Here is a 12,305-nt window from a genome sequence, read left to right as displayed (position 1 = left end):
ATGATGTGAAGGGGCGGAGGGAAATGTTCACCTTCAAATGATCTTTACATTAAGTGCTGATATTTGGGCAATTATACCTGTTTTTAGGGTTTCTCATGGGAGAGCGAGACTTTTATGGGAAGTGGTTGTACTCTATAAAGTGGAAATGACTGTTTTTTTAAGATTTGGTTGGATTTAAGAATTATTTTTGTTCATTTCAGGAGGCTGATCATATCATCGATGATGAACTTGACCTCCCAGTCAAAAGGGATTGGACGTCTAGCACCGTCAATCGCAGGTAAACTAGCAAGGCTATTTTGACTTCATTTTAATGTGAATGGTCCTCCATTTTATTAGTTCATATACTGTGACGTAAATGTAAATATGATCTTTTTATATACTTAGGCTTTTTAATGTTCAGAATTATTAATAAGACATTAGAGGGGAGTCGGTAAACATTGTCGTTTTTCATTTTGGGATTTTTTTATAATTCATCAATGTTCCAATTTAATCGATATGATATAAATAGGTTTCCATATATATATAATCAATAGTAAATCAAATAAATATACGTATGTAGGTGTATATTTGTCAAACCATGTAATTTAATGACTTCTAAGTTAACTTTTTTTTACAATAATACATTAATATACGCACATGCATTTGAACTCATCGCCTGCTAATGACAACGATCGGCGTTCTTTTAACTGGGAGGGACAAATTTGCGAAGTTGGAGTAGGCATGAGTAGAAGTGTCCAAGTGGATTGGACGTCCATCAACGTAAATGGTATAACAAAAACGTGACCCCCCAAAATAAGGCGGCAGGAGCGAGTAAACAGGGAATGCAGGAAATGAAGGGGTGAGTCACAGTTGGCAAATGGAAATAAAAAAGAACTCTGACCCTGTCAAATGAATGTCGGCATGAAAAATGTTTTCACTTTCCTCAACTGCACTTTGACGCGCGAGCACATTTTTCAGATGAAGTGATGAAGCGCACTTTAAAGATGAGATGAATCAGCCATTATCCCAGCTCTATCCTCCCGTCATTAGAGACTGTCCATCGGATGGACCGACACTCCGTCCTTCAACTGACGATGACTTTAAAACATACGTGACAAATCCAAATTAGCACAGGAAACAACTTTTGAACAAGTTTCTACCAAATGGGTGGAGAAATAATGTAATTATAAAAATATAATGCAGGGCAATAGACATCCAGTTCAATCACACTAGGAGGACTGGCAGCGATTATTCACAAAAGTGTTGATAAAATTTTATGAAAACTAAAGTGCATATTATTGACTAGGATATTTGAGGCCATTGACTGCATTACACGTATTTCTTTTGTAAATTTGGAACAAAAGTCAACCTTGGAGCGCAAAGTTGTCATTTCATTGCTCCATTCAAGCCTACATGAGATGCGAGCTATCAGAAGCAGTCATTAAGTACGCTTTTAATTAGTCACATTATATCCCAATTCACCAGCTTGTTTAGGTAAAGCATCTTTGAAAATTAATACGAAACATTGTCATTTCGACAAATTCCGCGAATGCAATCCGATCAAATCCCAGAATTGCTTATTTTTGGATCATGCAGTTGTTCATAAACTGGTCAACGACATTTTAAACATTGGCCTGTTTTTGGACAGTCTTTGATATAAAAGTGTTTGGAGCTGAATAATAATGACAATCTCTGGACGATGATGTCCAAACGAGCTGAATAGCAAAGTCAGCTGCAGGTTAAAAGCAACTAGCCGTTAATGGATGGGCCTTCCCGGCGGACATCTTTCTGCCACGCCATGAAAGGCGCCGCGTAGATTAAAGACTTTCTCCTCTAGTTCAAAGTTGGAGGATAAATGTGAAGTATCGAACCTTCGTTATTTTGCCCGTGCGTGCGGTGTGAGACTCTTGGACGTACTCGTTAACTCTCGCTCAAGACCAACGAAAAAAAGCGGCTCACCTTTACGACCCGTCGCAGCTTGATCGGATATTGATGACATTGATCGTGTCTCTGCTGGAGGGCAAAGGCTGCGTAAAGTGGTTTTTACTAGGAATCTGCGGACTTGTTAACTCTTTCTGGGCAGGTGACGATGATGGACATTCCATCATTTGGCTTTTTTTCTAGCCTAGCACGTTAGGTTGTCTTGTACTGTATACATGATACGTAGAGAGTCAGTTTATAATGGGTTCAATTAGTTGGGAGACGACTTTATGCTACACGTTTCATACAAATTGACACTATCAACTGAACTCATTCACTTAAAATGAATTGGATGTTTATAGCAGTTTAAGATTTTTGTTTTTTGGCCAACTACCACAGCACATACTCTTTAGATTCGATGTATATTAAGTGTGTGTTGCTTTATATTTAGCAACAGGTCGCAACCAAAGTAGTACAAAAATGCTAACGTTTTCATGCACGGGTTCTGATTTTAAAAAACAACAACACTTTACTTTGGGGTCCCTATTTGACCTCTAATTGTAGTGTTAGTGTTTCCCACACATTCATTTTATATACCGTACGTTTCTAGATATAATCCATTATTCCCCCCCACGATTTTAACCTTGAAGCCTATAGTCTAGTGTGTCTGATTTATGGATTTTTGCCGGCTAATTACCTGCATGTCTTTAGGTGTTAGTATCCCATAATCCAATGTGGCCCCCTTTCGGCTTTAAAGTCCAGTATGGCTTTTATAAGAAAGACAAAAAAAGACAAATCTTGTAAAACATTGCGAGTACAGTTTATAGTCAGGTGCGCCTCATTACAGGATAATTAGTTTTAAATAAAATGAACGAATGATCAGGGGATCCTGACTCCTCATTGAATGAGTTAATACAGTGATTTGTATTCTCTCTCGCTAGTGCAGTCACTTAAGTGAAAATTGTCATTTTTATGAGTGTGGTGCAGCAACTTGGAAGTGACTGCTGTTTGATATGTCGAATTAATGCCTTGACATTTTAGGCCCAATCACACTGGTTATTAATGTCTCCTGAAATATTACATGGACCTTAATGACAATCCCAGGCTTATTGGTGGGAGCGTAGGCATGCCAACTGCTTTCAGCTGTAGATTTAGGCATAATAGAAGCTTCTTTTTTGAGTGCACATCTTGTTTGTGATTGTAGTTAATTAGGGAGCGTGGGCGCTTGGCAGATTTTTGCACACCATGACCGCGCCATCTCAACCAGAAATTAAAAGTGGAATACGGGAGGTGTGTGCGTGTGTGCCGGCACGGTGGGGAGCAGATGTGGAGAAGTTCGGCTTGGCACGCATGGTCAGTTGAGTATTGTGTGAGGGGGAAAAATGGCTGAGCTGAATGTACTTGTAAATGAACATTGCACTTCACCCTCAGGGACAGATCACATCTTCAAAAGTTATATATTATATATTTTTTCTGTCAGCCCAGGTCAAAGTATGTTGTTGTCCTAGTTGTAAAAGAAGGATATTGATCGTAATCCGTGCCCAAGCCGAGGCTGGGAGTGATTATCCAAGCAATGAAGTCACAAATAACAAACAAAACTGAAAAAATATATACATATATTTGTATAAATAATTACAATTCCCAGAGCAAAATACAAATGGGGCGCATGTATTTGAATTTATCTTTCTTTTCGGTTTGTTTTTCAATTTACTACATCGCAAAATACATGTGGGCAACACTAATCCTACATTTCGTCTGCAGGTTTGAGACCCCTAAAAATAAAATTGAAAAAAAATCATAATTTGTGCAAGAAAAGAGTCATCATAAATAATTCCTCAAAAATAATGCTGTCTTTTTAAATCTTTAATTCTATTGACAAATATAAATGTAATATACGAAAAAGGCACTTATTGGTATCAATATCATATTTCCCTGCTCCTTTAGGATCCAAACATGCTTATCTTGACATAAACGAACCAATTGCATGTGCCGCTTTTTTCCCTGTCCCGAGCCGCTTGCGTCCATTTTGCTAACGGGGGATGACTTACGGCTATGCGAGGATTCATCAGCACGTAAAGGTCGCGTTAGCTCCTCAGCGCCCAAGAGAGGGATTGGACGGCGAGAAGGAGAAAACAGCCGAGATTTCTCGCAAAAGCAAACATCGGATGTCGCCGTTGAAATGTCACAAAGGAAAGGCCAAACTAGAGTAGGCTTAAGAATTTAGTTTCTAAGTGGACAATTGAACCTTTATTAGGCCGTTGAATATTGAAAGGAAAACTTCTACATTGACTCATTCGGTGTGAGTAAGGATGATAAACATTCAATAGTTTGGCGTCCAATCATCCTTTGGGAGGCATCGATCGACAGTCTGTTCACGCTGCTATGAATTAAAATATAATTTATTATTACTGGACGTCCAATCCTTTTACAGTATCAGGCTAGCAGCGAATGGGTGAACATTTGCTGCCAACTCTCCTACTTTAAATTCATTGGACATTAAAAAACTTGTTTTAAAATTCTTCATCTAAGCAGAATCCGCCTTATCGGGAGACAAAAAAAAATGGTATCGGTACAACACTAATTAAAATAAGAGCCACTAAATATAAAGCCTGAAATGTGTACAATACTAATATGTATACAGTATTATTTACGTGTCTATTGATACGATTAGTCATAATTCTGACCGAAGACTTTAAAGCTTTTCCTAGAACAATTCCTTCCTGTATGTCCTCCGTGTCCTCGCCCTTATATTACCAATAAAATCCCCCCATCCATATTGCATGGTGTCTAAGCACGGCCATTCCTGCCTGAACGACAGCGCATTGTGACGCTCCCCTTTGCAAGCACATTCTGACATTTTCATGATGGATATGGAGACAGCAATGAGAGTTTACCTCTGCTTTTCTCCGCCTTCTGCATCCCCCCTCTCTCTCTCGGGTATTGTGTTGGAATGATGCGGGTGCATATATTTGGGGAAGAATGATAAATGTGTTGAGAGAATTCAGGGATATTGTGCTGTCTCTGTTCTGTCTGCAGGCTGCTTCTACCAAAAGTCTAGACACCAACATTTTTAACTCTTTTTGGTGTCGTGGTGTGTTAACGTTGATCTCGGATGGTTCGCACGCTTGTGGGTGAACTTGATGTACCACAAAAATGGGTGTGAATGTTGTTTTTAATGTCTTCTGGTATGCCAGATGGTTATGAAAGTTGCAGTGTCATTGGAGAACAAAGGACAGAGTGCAAGTCTTGATTTCACAAGGCTCACATTAGCGAGTCATTGTTTGGGCTGGCTGAAAATTGGAGTCTTTGTCTCCTCTGTTTTATTGGATTTGATGGCTCAAAAGGGCACAGTAGCGTCGCTCGAGGGGGACAAATATTTAGACAGGTTGTCGATGGTGCAGATTAGTATGTTGGCGAGTGGGTGGATTTCATAGAAACTCTTTTCTGGTACAGTAGTTTTATCCTTTAGATCAGATTTCATACTGTAGATACAGAATCAAATGCTTTTATTTGTTGGAAACTAGAATTTTGGGACTTCTGTCGTTATCCACATCAACATTGGCTGCTAATGACGGTGGTAGATGTCCAATTTCCAATGCGAATTCCCAATTTCTAATAGCAAAATATGCTTTTTTCCCCCTCTTTCCTATCCAAGTCATTTCATTCTCATATTAACCAGCAAAAAAAAAAAAGCGAGTAGAAAATGCAAAGGGAGATAAAAGCGGCAGGGAAGACCCAGGAGAAATGCGAGATGTCTCAATCTGAAAAAGCATGACAGAGAGGAAGCGAGGCAAGCTGGGGGGTGTAAAAAGTCCAAATGAAAGGGGATTCATGAGCCGGGCCGAGATGAAAGGACGCCGGCTTGGCCAACCAGTGGATTGGACTTGACAGATGGAAAAGAGGTGAATTGGAGTTCACCAGTCAAAGACTCCTATTCCTATAATTATCGCTTTCGTTTTTATATTTGCCCGTTTTGCCTTCCCTTCTTGGATTTCTCCCACCACGGGTCCATTTCACTTTGCCCTACTTTCTTGCTCCCGTTCTACTCCACTGTCCTGTTCACATGGCTACCCCCAACCCCCCGCTAGTTTCTGCCTTGTTCAAGGACAACTACCCATAAATCCTTTGTTCCATTGGAGCTTCCTCTTAATGGGTCACTACCAACTTATAAAGCTGCCGTTTTCTGGTCCCTGAATCAAAATTCTGAAGACCAGTTCTTAATTTATGGTCAACTCTTGTCTTAGTCTTTGCAGAGGGTTAAAATATTCAGCAGACATAGTCTATAATTCTTAAAGATGCATTTTGAAGGTCTTGGTTTTGACTTGTACAGAATTCTTAAAGGATTGTATAGTCTTGGTCTTGTTTTGGTTTGGGTATTGTTTGCCAAAGGTCATGTTTTGGTCATGGATTCTATGCAATACAATTCCCGTAAAGACTCAGAATTGTTCAATGTTGATCGTGACTATTACTACTTGGAAAAATATATATTTATTTCTAGACCTAATGTTAGACTGTTATAGACTGTCTGGCATAGCAGCATTCAGCATGACACTAATACAACAAAATCTAATAAAAAAGTAGTATATTTCCGAAAATCAAAATAAGATAATTCAAATTCTCATTTTTTTTTAGCATGAATTCTAGCAAATTGACTGAAACACGATAATTCACTGCCTATCCAAATGGTTAAATGCTGAAATGAATGTGGCTCATCCGCCATTTTGTGTCTGGACCATCACCCTTTGTGCTTTGCTATATATTGACTGATTTTCTACTTCCCTGGTCCCAATTACTCATGTCACTTAAACATCAATAAAGGTCATTTTTGCCATTTGCGCTCACGACCTGTCTGCTTATTTTTCTTGCGAGGCCAGATGACCTGACAAAGTGAATGTCAGCCAATATACAGCAAAGCAAAACCTTGCTCAGTCCGCAATGTCAGCCGCAAATGACTACCAGGACAATCATCTCAGTTGTCTTACTTTGATTCTTCTTCTTCTTTTCCAGTCACGTAGGGCCTCCGAGACACTTGCAGTGTTTTTGTTTATGCTTGTTTTCCGGCATCAGTCTAAAAAAATAAAAAATAACAAGATAGATGAACGCTGGGTCGAAGCAGTCAGTGTCGGATTACGCTGTCGTCTATTTCAATGTATATTTCTCCACGTTAAAACCACAGGTGGCTGTTGTTCAAGATTCATTACTCCACACATCACTGCATTTCATATCTTCGTCTGCACGGTAAAATACGCACGGGCCTGTTATTTCTTTACAAAGCATACAATGCATAACGACCAATCAAAAATGGAGCTTCACGGAGGCGTACGCCCAAGAAAATAATACAATTTCAATAACAGTTTCAAGTATATGAAGGAAATGAGTAAATGCGGTAAATGAAAGTAAATGTATTTTATTTAAAAGCTTGGCAGTGGGGTGTTTGGACCCCCATGCTGAAGGTAACTGAGGTAGATATGGAAACAGCAGGCAGTGCAAACACAAGCTCCATCTTGAATCAAAATGAACATTTTAGAGGCCACAGCATTAAATATTTCTTCTCAAAATGCTGCAAATTGTTTGCTTCATAGGGCGTGGCATGCAGTCATTTAATTAGTCAAAGGCAGCCATGATTAATGAACTAATCGACAAATGATGGACAAATATTACAATAGGATTTTCTGAAATATTGTTTTTTTAAAGTTTTGAAATAGTACATTTTAAAAAATCTTTATTTTTATGTTTGAATTTATTTTTACACTTAAAAAAGATCCATTTCCAACTTTGACTTGTATTTATCATTATAAAATAGGAAAGGTAACAAATGCATTTCATACTTTAAAATATATATATTCAGATATCAGAATATTGTCGATGCCCATGACTTCATACTAGATGTACTTTTTAAAATTTAAATGGTATTACTTTGAATTCTATTTTATTTTTTATACAGCATCTCCTATTTAAAAAATGAAAACGAATAAATATTCTGATCAATTTTAGTTTAGTTTTTTAAATTACATTCAAATTAACAAAATTAAGGGATTACTGGTTATGCTTTAGTAAACACTAATATTTACATAATTACACTGAAACCTTTCTAAGTGCGTACTTTTAAGTTCCTCTGCAGCCTTACTGCCAAAATCTTCAACCCTGAGCTATATCCCACGATGTACTAAATTTCAAAAATAATTAATGATTCATCAAAACAATCGTTAATAGCCACCCTATTAAAATAATGTATTTTTCCTGTCCATTCACGCATGTATGCTAAAGTACACGGGGGATGTTGGGACCTCCTACTATAGCCTGTGGAGACGCCACTTGAACTTTCCAAGTTCTCCCTCTAATTGAATCCAATCCAGACAATTAAAGTGAAATTGGACCCGAAGAATTTATCGAACGGGTTATCTGGACTAATTGGGCATCAATTGCCCAGTGTTATCTTTACAAGTCCCTGGGATGAGCGGACAGACCTTCACGTCCTGGATGGCGAGCAAGTTTTCTAGCGTAGCAACATTTCTTTTTGAAAAGTTCATGCGCTTTCATCACACCATGCGCGAGCTGTCTTGTTCTGCTTCTGACCTTCTTATATCGTGTGTAGTGTGCGGCCTAGTTTAACACATCACAGGACAACTTTGCCGCAAGTTAAGTTTCATGCAAATCACAGGAAAAAAAGTTTTTAGATGAGAGACCATTCTTTTGGCGGTCGCTATTTTGGGAGGACGTTTGAAGGTTACGCTCGATATTTCTTCCGTTTATTTGAAGGACTTGGCCTGATTTTACAAGTTTGAGTCAATATATTGTTTGTTTTGCACATGAAGAATGTGACAGAATAGATCACTAAGAATGTAGTTGTTCCTTTTGTCCCTGAAGTTCAATGAAGTTCATATTTTCCGTTCCTACGCCAACAAACCGATTTTGGATGGTTGTTGGTATTCGTGCTAAAGTGCCAGGTTTTGTTAAAAGTCAACAAAGAAAAAAAATGCCTGCGTTTACTCCAAACAAGCCTTAATTTAGAGGTGGATAAATATATTGTTTTGACAGCTGGAAATTTGGACTCTCTTACAAACTTGGCAATTTTCTCAAGGTGCTTTGAAAACAAAATCTAGCACTTCTATTTTAGCCCCAGACAATAGAAGCATGCGCTCAACCTTCAAGTTATTTTTCAGAGTTATTGCCGTTAGGACTGTACTCTTACAATAGTAAACATTGCTCAAATAAATTTTGTTTTCCTTTTCTTAAATCATGAAATGATGCCTTTGCCGAGCAATTGAAACTTAATATATTTGATATATTAATAGATCTGAGATTAATCTAAAATGATCTGATATTAACCTACAACTGATCCGAGATTAATCTCAGACTGAGCCGAGGTTAACCTACGACCAATCCGAGGTTAATCTATAAACAATTTGAGTTCAAACTAGGAAAATTTCAGATTAATCTAGAACCGGATCATTTGTCTGCTGGTGAGAAAATCATTTCAAGGATGATCGGAAACCACTTGGTTTACATCTTACATCCTAAATGCCATTGGAAGGGTTATGACTAACTGCTATCTGACCTTTTTGCATACCTAAGGTCAATTTAGTGTTCAACCAGCCTTCCATACATATTTTTGGGATGTGGAAAGAAACCGGAGTACCCGGAGAAAACCCACGCAGGCCTGGTAAGAACATGCAAACTCCAATACCATTAGCAGTACTAGAATAATGCACCCAAGTTATACGTCAAGTGCCATTTTAAAGTATTATCTTAATGAGTGGAGCATTTTTCATGGCAAGGTGTCTTTTCCGAACTCCAATTCTCGAGCGTAGCAGCAATTCGCCTGCAGCATCTGCTTTGGGGACCAAAGTCTCCCTGCTAGCTTCCCTTATCTCCTTTATTGTCATTTAGTCGTCCCCATATTTCTTTCCTGGTCTCTTCAGCCCTATTTTGGATGTTGCGACAAGACCAGCCAGCAAGCTTATTTCTCTATCGTTTTGACTTGGCTTTTGCTCATCCCCGGCCGTCACCCCCCCAAGGGCTTCGTGTCAAGAGTTGCCAGGGGTAGCTTTCACTCCACCATTGCTTCATTTTCTCCCACTCTACCCCGTAATCCTCGCGGGATTCCCGCGCCTTAATTATTCACACTCATTTCTGCGTGGAATTGGATTCCGCATGATTATTCTTTGGCTTTCTTTCCCGTTCATTCTCTGACAACAGACGACATTGCATTGACATCCATTAATTTTCCGTCTCACGCTTTCCATAACCACTGGCGCCTATTTTTAAACCTCACCTTGCCCCTCCCTACACTAAAATGCAATGATTTATGACGCTGGGACTTGATTGTCCACAAAAGGAAGGTGAGTCTCCACAATGTGACCTTGTAAGCAGATTTAAGTCCCCAAAAGGCATCCTCTTACATTCAGTGTTACACTGATATCATTTTTTTTGGCTCCCGATGCCAATGTGTGGTATTGGCTGATGATTCACTTCAATCTAATCAAAACAATAACATATAAACAACAAATAAATACTTGAAAGTTACCTAACGACTAGTGTAGCTCTTAAAAGGACTAAATTATGTAATCACTCCAAAATTATACCCCCTAAAGTCACATTAAATCCTTTAACTCTAGTATCTTATGTATTCACTTATTATTGATCTCAATATACATAGATGTACATAAATAAACCTATTGAAATATAGATTATAATCAATTGCCACCCTCTTAAATGCACTGATATACTCTTTAAAAGTGACCTAGTACTCCTAAATTCCTTGAAATACTTCCAAATACTTTAAAAAGTGGCAATATACTCTTGAACTCTACAATTATGTAACTTATACCCCCTAAAGCCACATTAAATCCTTTAACTCTAGTATCTTATGTATTCACTTATTATTGTTCTCAATATACATAAATAAATCTAATGAAATATAGATTATAATCAATTTCCATCCTCTTAAATGCACTGATATACTCTTTAAAAGTGACCTAGTACTCCTAAATTCCTTGAAAAACTTTCAAATACTTAAAAAAAAGTGGCAATATACTCTTGAACTCTACAATGATGTAATTTCTATTCAAATACTCCTTAAAAGTTATCTCAATTTCTATTTTAAAACTTTTGGCTCCCGATTCCTTGATTTTGAAACTAAATATATATATTTTTCTTTTAATACTAAATAGCTGCAAACTCATTTGACTGTAAAACAGTAATTGCAATCATGGCTTAGTCAGTTATTGACGGTGTTAGATACCCAATGAATGATTATTTCATACATAGTTCATATTTTCATACCTATTTCATACATACATCATTTCTGACATTATTTTCCAAATTCCACGACAACAACAACCTTTAACTTATGCACCAATGATGGCGCAAACAAATATTTCCATCCAACAACGCTCCGTTTCTGATGGATGAGCTCACGCAAATGTATGATTGAGGGAGCAGCTGGCAGAGAACAAAAACACGTTTGATGGCGTACAGCCGGTCTTTGATGATTGCCATTGATGTTTTGATGGCACTCACCTGATGCCTTTTTGCTTGCCGAAGAGATTGAGTATCACCGCAAATGTCAGCAAAGAACATGTAAACATGTTCGCTAGTGGTCATAAATTCCTCAGATGAAGAAGAGAAAACAGCCATGAGGGGAAAATAACCGGCTTTTGTCATACATTCCAGCAGTTGTGGTCGCTGGCAACCATAGTTAATCGCAATTTGGGCTACTTGGTCTCATGTTGTGACATGGAAAGAAGAAATTGAAGTTGGAATGATTGTGTGTTATACTATATGATACAATATTGTATTTATTTGTTAAGTAAAATGACTCTGGTGATTTCTAAATGCAATCCAGTCATCCATTTTCTTTCCCACTTGCCCTCACTGGGGTTGCCGGTGAGCTGGAGCGTATCCAGCTGACTTACAGGCCAAATCCACACAGGAACGGTCACCAATCACTCACAAAAAAACAAGCCTCACGTCTTTTATGAACAATTTCCAGATGGCAAAGACGGTTTCGATCGGTCGACCTTAGCTATTTTTTTTAATTTGCCGTGCCAATTTGCTGTCACTTCTAAATGCGTGATCCATAATTATGAATAGATCTGGCCGAGTGTGCTAAATTTCCACTTTACAAGTGCTCGGTCATACTTTCTGACAATGGCTGAAGTTTCTTAGCTTGTCATTTGAAAGAAAAGTACTTCTCACTGTTTGAGTTGCCACTAACGATGACATTGAGTTTAAGAGCCATATTATTGTTGTTCTACCCATTTTTCATTTATTCATTTTCCATACTGTTCGTCCTCAAGTGTCGTGGAGGGGTGCTTGAGCCTATCTCAGCCAACTATGGTTAGGTGACACTCGAAATGACCCTATTTAACCTAAATATATAAACTACTGTTGATGGCGAGGAA

At 38.2% G+C, this 12,305-nt stretch overlaps 1 protein-coding gene across 6 annotated transcripts in view; it reads left to right on the top strand.

Annotated features, from left to right (window-relative positions):
• LOC144066816 (uncharacterized) overlaps positions 1-12,305 on the top strand; it is a 127,235-nt gene that overhangs the window by 60,355 nt on the left and 54,575 nt on the right. For all 6 annotated transcript variants that reach the window (XR_013297730.1, XR_013297728.1, XR_013297729.1 and 3 more), the window contains one exon: positions 201-277. Coding sequence is in view for 3 of the 6 variants with exons in the window: in XM_077590171.1 (XP_077446297.1) it covers positions 201-277 (77 nt within the window). In the remaining 3 variants the exon portion in view is untranslated. The remainder of the gene's footprint in view (positions 1-200; positions 278-12,305) is intronic.

Source organism: Stigmatopora argus, chromosome 21 (genome assembly GCF_051989625.1).
Source record: "Stigmatopora argus isolate UIUO_Sarg chromosome 21, RoL_Sarg_1.0, whole genome shotgun sequence".
Taxonomy (NCBI): domain Eukaryota; kingdom Metazoa; phylum Chordata; class Actinopteri; order Syngnathiformes; family Syngnathidae; genus Stigmatopora; species Stigmatopora argus.
Note: the sequence above shows the minus strand (reverse complement) of the source record. Positions and strands in the feature narration are given on the sequence as shown.